The 19,163-nt window shown below is 44.1% G+C and overlaps 1 protein-coding gene across 2 annotated transcripts in view; it reads right to left on the bottom strand.

The window, feature by feature from the left end:
* Positions 1-19,163, bottom strand: part of LOC122790148 (adipocyte plasma membrane associated protein) — an 893,349-nt gene that overhangs the window by 552,820 nt on the left and 321,366 nt on the right. For both annotated transcript variants that reach the window (XM_044057738.1, XM_044057747.1), the window contains exon 2: positions 18,340-18,456. In XM_044057738.1, the coding sequence (XP_043913673.1) occupies positions 18,340-18,456 (117 nt within the window). The remainder of the gene's footprint in view (positions 1-18,339; positions 18,457-19,163) is intronic.

The following is a 19,163-nucleotide window of genomic DNA, read 5'->3' as shown; positions in this document are numbered from 1 at the left end:
CATCAGAAACCTAATGTTTCAAGCATCTAGATTTTAGAAAAGGTTTTAATGAAACTTTACTATTCAGACCAGGGGGCTTATCAGCCTGTAAACTTATAATCCATTTTTGTTTTATTTCTTCAGTTTTTTTTACAAAACTCTCCACCTTTGTTATTTACACGTATATGCTCAAAGACAATGCTGTGCAAGTGCACTAGTTTCTTTGCTGTTACGCATGTCCATGTGATGTTCAAGGATTCTATCCTTCAACATTCGGTTAGTTTTTCCTACACAGAATGCGAAACAAACTTTGCAGAAACAAAAATAAACCACGTTCCTAGTTCTGCAATCAGCATAACATTTAAAATCAATCTTAAACTTCATAGAGGGATGTTCGAAGTGATTACCTGTATAAATATATTTACATGCAGAGCAGTTTCTACATGGATAAGTCCATGCCCTATCGGATAACATTACAGTACATTTATTAGATTTGTAACATAGTTGTTTCTTTAAAGAGCAATTATTCTTAAAGGAAAAAAGGGGGGTATCATGAATTACCATCCTTTAATTCCTCTACAGCATGCAGAACATTTCAGTTCTTTTTAATCACTTCACAGGTTCTGTTAATGTAATTCGAAAAGGGGAGAACTACTCTGAGAGGTTCATGATCAATCTGCCTACTATCCACAGTAGTATTGGGATTAATCTCAGTCGTGTCACTAAAGTACAGTCTACATCTAGAGCCTCTTTCATTCCAAGCAGCCTTAATACATTCATCTATTTCATGTTCTTTATATCCCCTGTCTAGGAAAGTACAGTTTTGTACCTACCATAAATGTAGATGTTCGAGGATTCCCTTGCTGCAGTCCTGACTATTGGGTATAGTCCGCGTCCCAGTCGGCCCGAATACCAGAGAGTATTGACGCCGGTCATGGCGCCTTAGACTGACGTCAGTACGTCAGGGTACTAATGCGCATGACCGACGTCATTTCCTCAGTCTTTTCTTGCCCCAGATGTCAGAAGACCCAAAAAGACAAGTCCCAAAAACAACCTGCACCAAAAAACATGTACAATATATACAACAATATATACAACAAATATAAGCATGTAAACTCACCTACACAACCACCCCGAAACACAGAGGGGAAGGAGGGAGGGTGGACTGCAGCAAGGGAATCCTCGAACATCTACATTTATGGTAGGTACAAAACTGTACTATGTTCTTCGTCTTCCCTTGCTGCAGTCCTGACTATTGGGTAGAATCCCAAAGCAGAGGTAAGGGAGGCTGGCAAATTATAAAGTAGCAGGAGCTGACAACATGCCTTGTAAAACAGCTGTGGCAAAACCAGCCCTAGTCTTAGAGTATATAGGCAGGTGATAATGCCTAGAGAAAGTATGCACTGAACTCCAAGTAGCTGCTTCCAGAATATCCTTAGTTGCCACCCCCCTTAGAAATGCTGTTGAAGTGGCAGTAGCCCTAGTGGAATGAGGCCTAATCCCAGCTGGAACCTCTTTGCCATGATGGGAATAACAAAATGCAATGCAAAAGCCAATCCACCTAGAAATAGTTTGTTTTGACACAGGCTTGCCCTGTGAACTCAAAGCAAAAGAAACAAGTAACTGCTGAGACTGCCTAAAATTCTTAGTCCTGCTCAAATAATAACGCAATTGCCTGTGTACATCTAAAGTGTGCAAAATCTTTTCCCTTTATTTTGAGGATCTGCAAAAAACGTAGGCAAATGAATAGTTTGGTTTAAAGCCACACTAGAAACCACCTTAGGCATAAAGGAAGGATTAGTACGTAATGAAACCCTGTCCTTATGGAAAATCAAAAAGGGCTCTACTGCCATAAGGGCCTGCAACTCAGACACCCTTCTTGCAGAAGTAATAGCCAACAGAAAAGCAGTCTTCCATGACAAATATTTCAATTCAGCAGTAGCTGCAGGCTCAAAAGGTTGTAGAGTAAGTTTTTCCAACATAAAAGTGAGATCCCAAGCAGGAGTAGGAGCTCTACGTGGGGGTCTTATATTCTTTGCCCCTCTAAGAAACTGCTTGAACAAAGGATGTGAAAACAAAGGTGGGTCACAATCATAGTGAGCTGAAATTGCTGCAGCATGAATCTTTATGGAAGAGAAGGACAAACCTTTGTCCAATAATTCAGTAAGATATTGAAGAGCCACACTCAAATTAGGCTCTGAAATCTCCAAATTCTTTGCTGTACTCCAAAATAAAAATCTCTTCCATTTTGCTGCGTACACTCTCCTAGTACTAGGCCTTCTAGCTTCCATAATCACATTTAAAACTTGTTGAGGAAGCTGAGACCTGCTGTGCTTCAACACAGAATATGCCAAGCTGTGAGATGAAGAGATTGAAGCTTGACATTGAGCAGATGACCGTCCTTCTGAGATAACAGATGAGGAATCAGAGGTAAAGGCCATGAAGGCTTCTTTACAAGACTCCTTAGAAGTGGGTACCAGTGTTGCCGAGGCCAATCTGGAGCTATCAAAATCATCCTTGGCCTGTCTTGTCTGACCTTTAATAATACCTTTGGAAGAAGAGGCAGAGGTGGAAAGGCATAGACATGAAGGTTTTTCCAACTGAAAGACAGAGCATCCACTTTCCAAGCTGTGTGATGAAACCCCTTTGTGCAATACTTTGGCAGCTGGTGGTTTAGTGGAGAAGCGAACAGATCTATGTCTGGAGTTCCCCATGACACTGTCAATTTCTGAAATACATGAAGATCCAGTTTCCACTCGTGGGGATCCATGATTTGTCTGCTTAATACATCTGCTAAGGAGTTCTGTGCTCCTGGCAGAAACCTTGCCTGAAGAGTCAGTTGCAGGCTTAACGCAGTCTCCCATAAAATCATTGCTTGCCTGCATAGAGGATAAGAATGTGTTGCCCCTTGCTTGTTGATGTACCACATGACAGTTGTGTTGTCTGTTAGAATCAACACCTGCCCCGGAAGAAGTAACTCCTTGAAAGCCATCAATGCAAACTGGACTGCTAACATCTCCTTCATGTTGATATGTAGATGCTGTAGTCTGGCAGGCCACTTGTCTTGTATCCACTTTCCATTTAGATGAGCTCCCCAAGCAGTGTCCGAGGCATCTGTCGTTGAAATCTGACTCGCCTCTGGCCGGGTCACAGAGAGTCCCTTGTTTAGGTGACATTCCTGAGCCCACCACAAGAATTCCTTTTGAAGGCAAGGTATTATGTGAATGACAGTGTCGAAATCTTGGCAGTGCTGTGTCCATACATTTTGAGATACCATTGCAGCTTCCTCATATGCAGTTTGGCATTGGGAAGCACCAGAATACAAGATGCCATGAACCCTAATGCTTGAAGGACTGTCCTTGCAGTCAGCACGGACTGATGAGATAGTTGATGGAAGTAAAGTGACAGACTCTTTTGTTTGTCCGGGGTTAAAAAGGCCATCTGGGCTGCTGTATTCAGTCTCACACCCAGAAAGCACATGTCTTGAGAGGGTACTAGACTGGACTTTATTTCGCTCACAGAATACCCTAGGCATCTTAGCACTGCTATGACATATTCCAGATGCTGTAGAAGGTCTTCCTTTTCTTGAGCCAGAATCAGGCAGTCGTCCAAGTAAGGATAGATTTGAATGCCTTGAAGCCTGAAGTAAGCTATCACTGGAGCCAGAACCTTTGTGAATACTCTGGGCAGTAGATAAGCCAAAGGGCAATGCAGAGAACTGTTAATGAAAATCTCCAGTTCGTAAACGCAGATACTTTCTGCAACTTAGCCTTATAGGCACATGAAGGTAAGCTTCCTTGAGATCCAAAGTTACCATCCAGTGATCCTTGCCCAGCAGAGGCAACAGTTGCTGTAACGTCAACATCTTGAACTTGGGAATGTCCAGATAAGTGTTGAGGATAGATAAATCCAAAATTGGTCTCCACGTGTTCCCCTTCTTTGGTACTAGGAACAGGCGAGAATAAAATCCAAGCCCCTTTCTGATACAGGGACTGGCTGAATGGCCCCTATCTGGAGTAACTGAGAAACTTGCTTGTGAGCCTCTTTTCTTTGTGGAGGAGGAACATCTGGCATGCCTTTGAAAGGGGCATTGTGTGGAAATAAAATCTGTAACCGTGATGAATGATATCCAGCACCCATCTGTCTTGAGTGATTAAATCCCAATTTTCTTTGAAAAGAGACAATCTTCCTCCCAAAGGAGCTGCCAGACGAGAATCCACTGGCAGCTGAAAAGGCAGGTCATTGGTTCTGCTACGAAAGGACTGACCCCTGCCCTCACCAGAAGTCTGAGCAGGTGAACTGTCTGATCTAGGCCTAAACGAACCTTGAGCCCTGCCCCTACCACGTCTAGACCTACCCCTAGACTGGGAACCATAAGCAGGATATGTCCACCCCTTAGCAGGCCAATTTCTACTAAACCCGGAGGCTGCACCTGCAAAAATCTTTAACAGTCTGCATAGACTTAGCTTTGTCCTCCATTTTCTTTAAAACTGCTTCCACAGGCGGTCCAAACAACACATCAGACTGTAAAGGAGCATCCAAAATCCTGGTCTTAACATGCTCAGCTAAATTCTGATCCTTCAACCAGGCATGTCTGCGAAGAACAGAACTAGTAGCAGCCACCCTCGAGGAGGCCTGAACAGCATCAAAACCACACTGCAAAGAATGCTTACCCACTTGTTCAGACACATGAACCAAATCCAGCAATTCTTTACACTCAATACCTTCCGCCAAAGCATCCACCTTAGATTTCAATTGTGAAAGGAGATAATTCTGATATTTCAGCATATGAAACTGACAATTCAACGCCCTCATGGCTAGAGTGGAAGAAGTATATACTTTCTTACCCCACCTATCCAAAGCCCTTGCCTCTTTATCAGAGGGTACAGGATTTTTAACCACAGAAGCTTTAACACCTTTAGGCCCCTGAGAAACAGTTTCTGGGTCCGCCCTAGGACTCTTAAACAAATACTTATGAGCTTGGGCACCCTATAATACCTATCAGGTTTAACAGGAGCAGGAGGCAAGGAGTCAGGGTTCAGGGAAGCCTCTGCAAAAACATCCTCCACCACATTCAACACAGGAGGAATAGCTAAGGGCCTATGCTGGGGTAAAACCAAGAATTCCCTAAGCCTTTTCCTGAATCAGAGTAATCCTGGCCTTCCCATTTAAAGTGCTCCCTCATGGAGTGAAGAGTCTCTGAAAATGAAAAATCCTCAGGAGGAGAAGCTGTAGGAGTGGAATCATCCACATCAGAATCAGAATAAGTAGGAAACTCTTGCAAGTCTTCCACAGAAGACTCTGAAGCCTGTGAACACTGTTCAAAACTATCAAACTCCTGTTCCACCCTAGGCCTCTTATCAGGCGGGGCATAGAACCTCTAATCAGAGTAATCAAATCTTCTGCCATTTTAAGCATATGTTTCTTAGGCACAGAGCCCGAAATGCTAGGAGAAGCCCCCACAGAAGCTGAACTTGGCCTACCTCTAAAAGAAGCTTTGGCAACAGAAGGAGAGGCCCTAACTACCTTGGGAAGAGAGGGAAGAACAGTTACCTGAGAAGCCCCTCAGCCTGGCCTACCTCCTGAGAGGCACATCCTGTAACAGTAAAGTATCTGCCTGAGACTCCATAGAGACCCCTGGCAAAACCTCTGGCTCCTGAGCCTTCTAAAGAACCGGCGTCCGGGACTGCCGGTTCCTCACCCCTAGGCTTCACTGTTTTGTCCTTGCGCTTCTTGATGAAGGCGCCGGAGCATCCGACGGCATATTATAATTGCAACGCTTCCCAAACACTAACCTAGCACAATCAAGCCTCCTCTTAATAGTGCGCTTGTTAAATCTAGCACAAGAGCGCAACCAACAACGTCGTGCTCAGGCCCTAAACAAGGTATACACAATGTATGATAATCCCTATGCGGTATCTGCTTCCCACAAGAAATACAGTTATTCACTTTTTCTGACATCCGGTTAAATACTGAGGCAAGAAAAAACCAAAATGTTCCCAACGGGGTTACTTAGCCAACTCTGTTTCGGTCTGAAACTCCGGTTTCGGAAAATCTCAGAACGCCAACCTGCACTCGCAAAATTGCTTCTGCATCGGACCATGCGGCAAAAAAGACTGAGGAAATGACGTCGGTCATGCGCATTAGTACCCTGACGTACTGACGTCAGTCTAAGGCGCCATGACCGACGTCAGCCTTATACTCTGGTATTCGGGCCGACTGGGACGCGGACTATACCCAATAGTCAGGACTGCAGCAAGGGAAGACGAAGAACATCTCTTGTTTTAGTTCTCTCTGTGCTGTCTCAAGGTATGCATCATTATTATGAATTCACATTATCCTATACACTTGCCCTTTAAACACATTCCTTTTAACATGTCTTTGGTGCATGCTAGCGTAGTGTAGCAGGCTATTCCTTCTGTCCGGCATCCTATACAATCTTGTTTCAAAGATATTAAGCCTTTCCTTGTTGACCTTTATATCCAAAAACTCAATTTCAAAGTCTGAAAATTTATATGTAAACTTAAGAAAATGAGAAGTGCTGCACAAATAGGCAACAAAATCTTTAAGCTCATCAACAGTACCATCCCAAAGTAAAAACAGGTCATCCACAAAACGTATATACCATACGACATGCTTACTGAAAGGATTTCCGTCAAAGAAAGTCCAACTCGCATTGGACCAAACAGAGGATGGCATAGCTGTTGGCACAAGGAGTGCCCATTGCTATGCCAACCTTCTGTAAATAAAATGCATCATTGAACATGAAAGCATTGTTCTCTAAAATCATCTCAAGTAAACTACTGATGAGTGATATTTTTACTCTATCCCAATTCCTAAGGGTTAAAAACTTCTCTATGTTAGCTATGCCCCAATTACTGGGGATCACAGTAAACAATGATTCTATGTCCAAGGTTACTAGTAAACAGGCTGTCTTAAGATTCTGAGTTTCACTGTGCAACTTTTGCAAAAACATTTTCGTATCTTTCAAGACAGTGTGACAGCTCTCTAAAAGTGGATGTAGCGGTTTCTCCACATAAATGGAAAGAGGTTCAGTGACCCATCCTCTACCTGAGACAATAGGCCTCATGGGAGGAGGTGTCAGATGTTTATGTACCTTTGGCAGCCCATATATGTTCGGTGTCACAGGATGCTCTACATTGAAATAGTCAAACAGGGGTTCAGTAATTATATTTGTTATAAGTAAATCAAAAATAAAAAAGTGTATTTTATCTATAATGCCTTTAATAGTCTGGGCATTAATACTGACATAAGTGTTAGCATCACTCAATAACATATTCATTTGCTGTATCTACATGTCTCTGTCCATGACAACCACACTGCCGCCTTTATCTGCTGGTCTAATTTCTATGCCAGACATACCCTTTAAATCACTTAAGGCAGAACTTTCAACAAATGACATATTAAAAAACAGCATCATTGCATTCAGAGTGTGGTTTACGAATCTCTCTCTCACACAAATCAATAAATGCTTCCACCATAAGGTGTGGTGGTGGAATGAAAGTACTAGGTTTCCTGAGTATAGCTGTATTCTCAGAACAGATATTAAACATAACCTTGAGATTCAAGTTGCAACCAAACAATTTCAGATGTTTCAAAGTTTCTACAAGGTCCCTGCGTTGAGCAGGAATTAAATTTAGACCTTTAGATAGCAGTGGGATCAAAGAGTTGCTCAGCAAATATGAAAAAATATTAATAACTAAACTTGCCTTTTCTATCTGCGCTCTTGATTCTCCGGGTGATTCATGCTCTCTAGTCGCCGCGGTCGACCTTTCCTGCCCCTGCTCTTTGAGCGGTTCCGTATAGGAAGCGGGTCCTTCAACAAAAAAAATTAATTTGTGTTAGGACCAATTGCTCCATCGGTCTCGTTCCTACTTTATTGGTAAGCGTAGTAGGTGGTCTGGCATCTCTCTCGTTCGTAGTATGGAGCTCAGAAACCAAAGAGAGTTCTTGCTGGGGCAAAATACGTAATTGTTCAGTGTTGGTGTTGTTACTTCTGTCCTCTAGAGCTGGGATATTTATTTCATTGCACTGAGGTTGGCCTTGTATTGGACGCGATCCTGGCTGTGCGGAATTAGCTCGATTACTGGTTGCTGGTGTTGTCCTGTTTGCTGGTTGCAAGTCAATGTCAGTCCTCTTCTCTGGGCCATGAGAAGACCGCCCCTTTTTTAAAATCTTGCATATCCCTCTGCAATTTCCGCATTTTTACAGTCTGCCGTTTCTTTTCATAAACAGCAATATTGTCATATAGGGAATCAAGCTTATTGCAGAATAAGTCATCCTTAAAAAGGTCTAACAACTCATTCTGTAAAACATTTATCTCACTGAGCAGCTCTCTCTCTTGCGGAAGAAAAAAAATCAATGATGAGCTGCATATATTTGGCACTCAACTCCAAATTCAGTTGTTGCCAACGCCGTAGTAACTCAGAATAAGTTCCACCATAGCTGGGCATGGTTAATACTCTCAAACCCCTGGGAAATATACTGAAGTGCAATGATGCTTCAAGATGGAGGCGCTGCCATTGCAGGCACTTGAAATGATAGAGTTCATTTTCAAGCACACGATATTTAGTAATAAAGTTCTCATAGGATTCGTCATTATTCATAATAAGAATAGTCTGTGTTAGGACATCATTTGATAGTAACCGATTGTTACCATTATGAAGGATACCATTCCAGTGAAGAGCATGCATGTGCTCTCCATTGCGTTCTTCATTAAAGTCCTGGTTCTGTCCCATCTCAACACAGCTTGTAATGCCTTCTGCCATGTCCACGTGAGATCGCAAAACACAATGATGAAAGAAATAAAAACAGTCTCCCACAAGGAAAGTGACCAATAAAGGTAAAAGAATATATAAGAATAATCAAAAACAGAAACCTCGGTCACTCACAGTAGGTATATAAAATGTATAATTATTGTTAAAAGGACCAAAAGTAAGCGCTTTCGCGGTTCAGCATAACCGCTTCATCACACTTCAGTTGCTAACAAAGCATACCCTTTATATAGGCATAATCAAGTTAGCATAATTAAAACAATTAAAAGCAATTAAGAATAAAAGCCACAGAGACCTCCAGAGTACATATACATACAATTATGTCTGTGTGAATCCACACATCAGAAACCTAATGTTTCAAGCATCTAGATTTTAGAAAAGGTTTTAATGAAACTTTACTATTTAGACCAGGGGGCTTATCAGCCTGTAAACGTATAATCCATTTTTATTCTATTTCTTCAGTTTTATTACAAAAATCTCCACCTCTGTTATTTACACCTATATGCTCAATGAGAGAAAAATGGAACTCATAGTCTAACCCTTCTCTCAAAACATGCTGTGCAAGTGCACTAGTTTCTAGTATGTTTACTGAGGAGGAATGTGGGGCAATGGTCACTGAGTTAATCTGTTTTTTTTACACAGCTGATATCCCTCCACACACACAGATACATATTTAAAACATACACACACACACATATATCACGTACACACACATATATAGACATACACACACACATACACATATATACAGACATACACGCATACACATATATACATACACATATATACAGACATACACACAGTCAAATGTTTCTAATCACTTCTTATGCCTTCAGAGTTTTCAAAACAAATTTAAAGAAAATTCCATTAAGCAATAAAAATAAAACAAATGGCCAGCTGAAAATTAGAAGTTATGTACTCACCATAACGTTCCATCTGAGTAGGTGTATTCATTTGTCTGCAACCTGTGGGTTATGGATCCGATATCGGATCCGAACCGGCATGGTTTACCAGCTATGGATCCAAGCTCTCAGCTCCTCCCCTCACCCATAATGCCCTGCTCTACCCTCATGACCTCAGATCGAGTTTGCCAACAGCAAGAACACCCGGAAAAGGGTAACACATAATATGCAGGAAACTGAAAGGCCAGGGGGATAGGAGATGGTTGCAGAAAAATGAATACACCTACTCAGATGGAACGTTATGGTGAGTACATAACTTCTAAATCTGAAGTAGGAGATTCATTTGTCTGCAACCTGTGGGACAGAGTCCCCAGCTACCTGAATCTTGGGCGGCCATCATGGAAGGATATTCCGAGCACCGGAGCCAAATGATGCTCTACCCTAGATGCAAGATCCAACTTATAGTGGGAAATAAAAGTATGAGATGAAGCCCACGTGGCTGCTGCACAAATATCATCTAGAGGAATCCTAGCCTTAAAGGCTGCCGAGGTAGATACTGACCGGGTTGAATGGGCGTGTACACCCTCCGGTGCGGGCCTTCCTGAAGCTTGATAAGCCAATAAGATACACTGTGAAATCCAGCGAGACAGAGAAACTTTAGAAATTGGCTTGCCCAAATTAAATTTAGCAAAGGAAATAAATAAGTTGCCTGTGAACATCTAAGGAGTGAAGCTTGTATTCACCTTTGTTTTCATATTTAGGAAAGAAAACAGGGAGGTTAATGGACTGATTAATGTTTGCTTCAGAAGCTACTTTAGGAAGAAAGGACGGGTTGGTCCTGAGGTAAACACGGTCCGGATGAAATACCAAGTAAGGAGGTTTAGCCGATAATGCTTGGAGCTCTGAAACTCTCTTGGCCGATGTAATGGCTACTAAAAGGCTGTCTTGAAAGACAAGAATTTGAGATCCACCGTGCTGGTTCAAGGGGAGCGGTCAAGGCCTGGAGAACTAAGGAGAGGTCCCAAGGAGGAACCGCCATTTCACAGGGGCCTGAGAAGGAAAGTACCTTTAAGGAAAATTTTACACAACTTGGCTGACATGAGTGGACTAGAGTCATGACCAATGTGATAATGAGAAATTGCCGCCAGTTGTACTTTGACTGTGGAACTGCTGGCACCATCGTTAAAAGAGTGGTTAGAAAGTCAAGCACTAAAGGGAGAGGAACCGTGAAGGATTCAGGCCTTGCCGCTCCACCCACAAAGAAAACCGCTTCCACTTGCTGCGGTAGACTTTCCTAGTGGACGGTTTATGAGCTGCCACCAGGATTGCCTTCACAGGTGACGAAATACCGAGTCCTGATCAAGAGTGGAACTGGAGCAGCCAGCGGTCAGCTTCAGGTTGTCCAGGTTCGGAGGAGATATGCAGGATGGTGGGATATCAGATCCGAATGGGATCTAGAATCCAAGGAGGATTCACCGAGTGAGGCCTTAGAAAGGGGAACCAGATCTGTCGAGGCCAAAACGGAGCAATGAGAATCATTCTGCAACCCACCCGAGAGGCTTTCTGAAGAACTTGGAGCATCAGAGGCAAGGGTGGATAAGCCGCACAGAAGACCGGGTGGCCAAGCATGCACCAGAGCTGCCTCTTGGAGAACCTCCTGAGGAGGTATCAGAGCGAAAAACTGTCGCACTTGGTGTTTGAGGAGAGGCAAAAGATCGCATGAAGGAGTTCCCCACGCTACTTGAAAATTGAGAGACCACGGGTCAGAATGGTGCGACTGAGCTTGTCTGCCAGGATGTTGGACCGACCGGAATGTGCTGCTATTAGAAAGCGGTTGGTGGAGATTGCCCATTCCCAAACTCTCATGGCTTCTCGACAAAGGGGGTAAGATCTTGTTCCCCCTTGCTTGTTGATGTACCAGACAACAGACATGTTGTCCGATTGAAAATTGTTCCCAAGGGAAGAAAGTCCTGAAGTGCTAGCAACGCTAAGAGCACTGCTCTCATATCTAGAACGTTGATATGCAGTAAGGTCTCTGAATCGTTCCACGTGCCTTGGACGGTCCGGCCCGCAAATGCCCCCACCCGAGGCGGGAGGCGTCCGTGGTCACCGTGGCGAGAGGGGAGAAGCACAAATGGGCGGCCTCGTGGAGATCTGGGGAGTGAAGCCACCACAGGAGGGATCATGGTAAGCCTTGCTGATCGCAATGGGATGATGCATAGGGAGAGCAAGGTATGACCATTGTACTAAGAGAGTCCACTGGAGGATGCATATTGAGCCTGGCAAGAGGAAGAAGTGCTATAGCAGACGCCATGGACCCTCGAACCCTCAGGACCAACTCCGCCGGAACAGAACTTGAGTGGAGAATGGCCCGCACCTGGAGCTGCAGATTTTGAACTCTGTCCGCAGTGAGGAAGGCTTTTAAACTCCTTGTGTCTAACCTGGCCCCTATAAAATCTAAGAGCTGTGAGGGCGCCAGGTTGGATTTCTTTGTATTTATTGTAATGCCCAGAAAGGGAGCAAGATGGAGAAAGGAGTCTCGCGCCAATAGTAGTAGATGCCTTGTTGGGGCGGTAAGAAGCCAGTCGTCCAGGTAGGGGAAGACCTGCACCCCCTGAAGCCTCAGGTGGGCCGCTACCACTGCTAACACCCTGGGGGCTGTGGTGAGACCAAAGGGAAGGACCCGGGACTGGTAGTGACTGGCTCCCAGCCGGAAGCGGAGGAACCTCCTGGAGCCCCTGTCCATCAGGATGTGGTAGTACGCATCTTTGAGGTCTATAGAACACATCCAGTGATTTTCTCCCAGAAGGGGGAGAATAGATTGCAGAGTGACCATTCGGAATTTTTCTTTGGGACTGCCAGGTTCAAGAGAGAAAGGTCTAGAATTGGTCTTAGTTCCCCGCCTTTTTGGCACTAAAAGAACCTGGAGTAGAACCCTGATCCGATCTGGTCTGGGGGATGGGCTGGATGGCTCTTTTCTTTAGCAGATGGCCAATTTCTGCCAAAGCGGCCTCCGCTGACCGGGTGGAACGCCTGGGAGGGACTTCAACTTTGGTAAGTGACTAAAAGGGATGCGTATCCTCTGGATATGATTTGGAGAACCCAGCGGTCTGATGTTATGGACTCCCATGCCGCTAGGTGCCCGAACATCCCCGACTGCATCCAGAGTGGAGCAGCCGGGCAACCCTCAGGGTTGCTGCGCGGCCGCTCAGAGAAAGGTTCTCTGGACCGTTCCTGGGAGCCCTCTGCCTCTAGGGCGGCGCCCTCCCTGTCCTCCTCTGCCACGGAAGGACTGGTTGTCCGGAGCAGGCTGGGATTGCTGCGACTTCGAACCACATCTTCTTCTGACCCTTTTGGTTCCTAGAGTAGGGCCTCTGGGGTGCAGAGAAGCGGATTCCGACGGCAGACAGCGCCTTCCGTCCTTCGCTTCTGGGTCAAAGTGTCGCGAACGGTTTTGCCAAAGAGGGCAGAACCATCAAAGGGGGCGTTCGCAAATGACGCTTTGAAGGGCTCAGAAAAATCGCAGTGACAGAGCCAGGCCTGACGTCTAGTGACTAGTCCTGCCCCTGCGGCTCTAGCGGCGCCTTCCGTAGCATGGGAGAGTAGCCGCATAGAGGTATTAGTAACTGATCTAAGAGTGGCCATGCGGGTGGAGTGCAGCATTTTGTTCTCCTCCGACATGGACTCTGGGGGAGATGCAGCGTATTCTTTAATGAGATCTCGCTGCATCCTAATGACGTGTGCCAGGTAGTTCAGCGCTACCGAGAAGGTCGCTGAACTAAACATCCGCTTCCCCAAGCGGTCCATCATCCGAGACTCCTTGCTCGGGAGATGGACTGAGGGACTCTCCTGAGCAAGTTCCCTCTTGGTGGCCGCCGCCATCAACATGGCATCTACCGGAGGCCCCTTACTCCAATGGGCCTGGTCGGACGGTGGGCTGAGGATCCTATCGGGCCTCTTAGGGATTGGCTCCACGGTGTCCGGTTCCTTCCACGCCCTGGTGGTAATGAGGTCCACCAGGGGGTCGGCAGGAGGGGACACCCAAGAGGTAGAAGGGCCCGCTTCAAATGCCTCCAAGAACACGGACTCGTCCGAGGAAGACTTGGGGGCAGACCTCCCCTTACGGAGCATTTCCATGATGTCCCCAAATGAGACATCCTCGGGGTGACTGTGGGGAGCTCCCTTCCTCCAAGTCCGTGTCTTCCGTGAGAGACTCGGGGAGTCAATGTGCCTCCTTTTGCACGATGCTTGAGAGGAACATCCTCTGGGGGCTGTCAGAGGACTCGCGAAGCAGCAACCTGTTCCAGGGGAGCAGCTTGGGGCACAGAAGCGGGCTGTCCCAAGGGCCGGATGGTGGAAGCCTAACCCAGTGCAGAGGGAGCGGGATGGAGCCAAACAAGTGCCAGGGGTCCGAGACCTCAACAGGGCCCTCTCCACTACATCAACGCCAAGGGGAGCCGATTCGACCAAAGGATCCGACAATCGGCTCTCCCTCGATCCGAAGAGTGGATCGGAGCCGGCGCCGGCGCCGGATCTGAAGGGACAGTGCGCCAGACACAGACGGCGCCGAAGGAGCACTGATCCCGATCCAAGGCTCGGATCCAGGCTCGAGAGGTCGGATCCGATGCACTCGAGGGCAGGGTCGGATCCAGTACAAAGTACTATCGGCGCCGACCCACCCCGCCCGGCTGCTCGGCTCCAACTGCTCCGAACCCGGTAGCGGGTCGGAGAAGGAGAAATCGGTTTGAAAAGGGTGTTGAGCTCCCCAGAGGGGAGGCAAGAGCACTCCCATCTGCATCTGGGCCTGGATGAACCTTCTCATCATCCGTCCAGATCAGCATCCGAGATCTCGAGGCTACCGAGGTAGGCCTGGAGTGCCTCCTCGATAGCCTCGACGGAGATCGGGTCTCCTCCTCCTCAGGTCCCGTGAAAACACACTGGAGACCGGAGCCGAGGAGGAGGAGACTGGAGCCGGGAGAAGGCTGGCTGGCGGGCCGAAACAGAGGTCTCGGCCCGCCATGGTGCTTCTCCTCCGTCCCTTTCTAGCATCCCTCTCCTCCCAACCAGAAACGGGAGGTTGAGTCCCAGGAGGAGGGGGAGCCAGAAGGAATAACCGTGGTACAGTTACCTCAAGGAGCCGGAGGTCGGAGCAGAGTCCGGTAAAAGGCCCGCCAAAACAAGCTTGGACCTCCGCTCCTTCAATGCCCTGGGTTGAACCCTGCACAAATGGTACATCCAGATGTGAGGTGTTCAACCCCAGGCATCGACACGAGTGTGGCCATCAGCTGGGGAAAGCTTATGGCCACACTCGAGCATTTAGAAAAATAGACTTGGGTTGCTCAGACATCCCAATCTACAACAGTAGTTACTATAACTAAAAAGTAACTAAAGAAACACAAAAATCACCACAGGCCCAACACACACACACACGCTAACAGCGAGGGGAGGGATATAACTTTTAGATTAAACACTAAAAAGTAAATATACCAAAGGGAAAACCTACACTTTCACACAAATAACCAAAAAAAGTCTTAAATTTTACAATTTAAATACTTGAAACTAGCACTTAGCTGGAGAGCTTGAGAAACAATCCGGTCACCATGCGCGGCAAACGAGATCTGAGGTCATGAGGGTAGAGCAGGGCATTATGGGTGAGGGGAGGAGCTGAGAGCTTGGATCCATAGCTGGTAAACCATGCCGGTTCGGATCCGATATCGGATCCATAACCCACAGGTTGCAGACAAATGAATCTCCTACTTCAGATCAACCCATATCCTACTCTACTTCTTTTACTACATCAAGAAAGAATAGAAGAATTTGCTTGGTGTCTTGGCCACATTACTCCAAACCAGTATGAATACCACCTCAGCAATCCCATAAAATTAGGTCAAGTGCGACTAACACAAGTCAACAAAACCTAGTCGGTATATACACTCCCTCATCCTTTTTTCTTACTACCTTTTTCAACTGCAGCACTGAGGGTCGGGTTGGGGTGGAAGTGACATTACATGAATCCTTTTGCTGTCTCCAAACAAAATTAGGGACTGAAGTCTATCAAATTATTTTTTATACAGCAGATATAAGAGTCTTGAGTAGCTTTCTTTTCCAGGCTTGTGCCATTTTCCACAAAATGTACCAGTTATCACTGAGAATGAGAACTGCCATTTTAAAAATAGCACATGTTCAACTCTGTAAACAATGTTCTCTTCTAGGAGAACTGTAAACCACACAAAATTTAATTTTTATCATTACCTGACAGAACTGTTCTTTTAAGTATCTGGATGCAGCACCAACAGGACAGGATTATAATGTACTAGAGTAGGAATACTAAAGTGATTTGGAACCTGCATATACAAGCTGCATTAAAGTTCAGCTATTTGAGAAAAAGAGCTTTATTCATGACGTTGTGATAACCTGCAAATGTATAAGCTTTCTTATAAGCTTTCAATGATCATGTATAAATCAGTTGCATTATCACTCCACTAATAAAATGCTGGCTACATGCGTTTGCAGTGATTAAGTAGGAACAATGCTGTCAGGGATTTGTTTATGTACCATGGAACATTTAAATAAAGCAATTATTGACATATATATGAAAGAAACGGAGGATAGCACCCAGTGGAGTTAGCCTCTTGCCTGTCATACTGTAACAAGAACATCACAGCACTGTACCTTATGAACAGGAATTTTAATAGCACAAAATTACTTGCTCTTATTTTAAGACAGAGACACCACAGTAGCTACGCAAGAATCTTATCAATTGTGAAGTCTGTCTTTATCATTGCATACTGGAGTTTTCTGAGCAACAGCATGCCACTGAAGCACAAATACAAATAAATTTGAACCAAGTCTGAACATAATCATAAATTTGGCTTTCTTATGATTTTAAGTAATCACTTAAACATATTTGTCCTGGGTAAGCTGAAACAAAACACACACACACACACACACACACACACACACACATATATATTTACATATACATATACATATATACATATATATATATATATATATATATATATATATATATATATATATATATATATATATATATATATTTATTTATTTATTTATTAGTATACAGAGCAGTGTGAACAATGTTATGACAAAAGAAATAGGCAACTGTGTAAGGAATTACAAAGCCAGTTCTGTATTAAAAATATTTCTTTAACACAGTTAATTTCTTATGTTATCTAAATTTGATTCAAGAGTCTTAAGATACAAATATCAGCCACCTATCACACTTCAACACCACTATCAGTCAAAATCTTAATCACAAACGTAACTTTCAAAAGTGTTGTGTAGTTAATTAAAAGTTATCAGGTGATACTACAAATACAACATTTATGGCCAATACAAAACAAACTGCATTTTATGGAATGGGAAGGTTGTAACATGTCAATGGAAACCATGCACTCATCTGCTGCTTTACATAGTTAACATAGTTACAACACAAGTATTCTCTATGTTATAAAGTTTAGAACATATTAAAGTACCAACATTTTTGAGGGCTGCCTTCTCCACTGGACTACAGGTATTGTTTCCAACTCCATCACCTGTGAGTGAGATTAAGTACTAGCTGCAGAGCCAGACAGTCAATACAGTAGGATGGAAGAAAACAGTTGATAGCAAGCTCCCTATCCTAGATGGTGGTATGGGTTGAATGCATAGCAATAGAATGCTCTCATGAAAATTGGGGAGGGGGGCTACACTTACTGTGGATTCACTGGGTTTCTGGCTCCAGTGCACATCTAAGGATGAAGGCTCATTGATGCAGGTATGCGACAACTTACTGGTATAGAGTAATAAGGGTAAAAAGTAAAATTCCCAAGTTTCCTAGTTAAGGTGTACAGTGCCCATATTATTCCACAGCAATACTAATACTGGTGGTAAGTTAGGACAGGACCACAGTGATTAAAGTGCGGAAATGTTAGGGTATGGACGAAACCAGGACCAAGACCTAGGTTAAAAAAAAAAAAAAAAACATTAAAATAACAATGTTTTTTTTCCCTGCTATCACTTAAGTACTGGGAAGTACTGACTGGCAAATGGCATGGTTCATGATTAATTGGTTACTCAATCTTGTGTACAAGTGAGTTGCTACTTGAAAAAAAAACACTATTTGTCAATTTTTTTTAAAACTTCCAAGAGTAGCATCCTGGCTTCCAAAGCAAATGACTCCTTAAAATGATTCAGAGCCTGAGGCAATACATGGGAGCTGCAATTTATTGCAGCAAGCAAAAAGGGTAATATGGGGAAACCCATCCTGGGGGCAGGGGAACAGTCCTTCTCCGGATAAAAGTACACTCAGTAACATATACCGCCTAATTTGGACTACCATCAGTTCATCCAAAACATCCCCAAGATGCGACAGGAAACTGCAGCCCCTGGCAAAACTGACATGGACAAAGGAAGGACATACAGGCTTTGCAAAAATGCACAATAGCCAGGAAACAGCCAGGTAGTAAAGTGTTATAAGGTAGCCATTTTTATAATTGTTTTTCCTTTAGAATAATCACACTATTGAAATAAAAGTATAGCTTTTACTGACTTGGTAGACAAAGAAAACAACAAACAGATGATAAATCCACATGTGGCATTTGCAATCAGCAAAGTATCCAAAAAGACATTAATTTAAGGAAGAAAGAAAATGGTCTTACCTCATATAACTGGGGTCTATCGGGCACTCCAGGATAAGAAGTGCAGCTAACACTGGTACCAGCAATAAAAAAGCCAAAGCCATGAATGTCAGTCGGAAAATCCTTCCGCTGTAAGTGCTAAAAATAAAACAAAGCACTACCATGACTAAATATATCATTGAATATGGTATGAAAGCAGCATTACACCTAAGCACAACAGTGAATCTCCAACAGAATCTTGTACAAAACATTAACACACAAAAAATATCTCATCTACAGTTATGGACCTAGTTAGAACTTCGCACTCTAAATACCCAAAAAAGAAACCTAGAATCACTACATACTGGGGTTGGTCTGTCAGATAAAGTGGACAATCCAGCAAGATTTCAATTCTCTTATATCTCAGTAATGATAAAGTTGAAAGGCAGGTTAACAAGCATGCAAAACGCATGAATTTAAAAAAAGGTCAGGTCTCGTTCTGTTAAAACCCAATGTTTGCAGGATTGCTGAATGAATGACAACACTATAAATTTTCAAGACCAAACTTCAGTAAAGCAAAAAACAAAAAAAAATGCCCAATCAGTCCATTTCCAAGGGCAAACCAGAAGCAATGCCCGATTAGTAACACAGTAGGCAAATGGCCACATTCGGAATCAATCCCAGGACTAATGCAGGGTCTACTGTGTATCAAAATATAGTCAAACATTTGCCACAAAAAAGCCAAATCCTGTACATTTTTATGCTCCAGAAAGACTTTAGCATCCTACAGCTTGTATATTTTTTATTAAGTTTAACACAGAATTTACAGTCTTCTATGATACAACATTCATTCTGACAGGATAAGC

Source organism: Protopterus annectens, chromosome 1.part2 (assembly GCF_019279795.1).
Source record: "Protopterus annectens isolate FY-2018-M chromosome 1.part2, PAN1.0, whole genome shotgun sequence".
NCBI lineage: Eukaryota > Metazoa > Chordata > Ceratodontiformes > Protopteridae > Protopterus > Protopterus annectens.
This window is presented reverse-complemented; position numbering and strand designations above follow the sequence as displayed.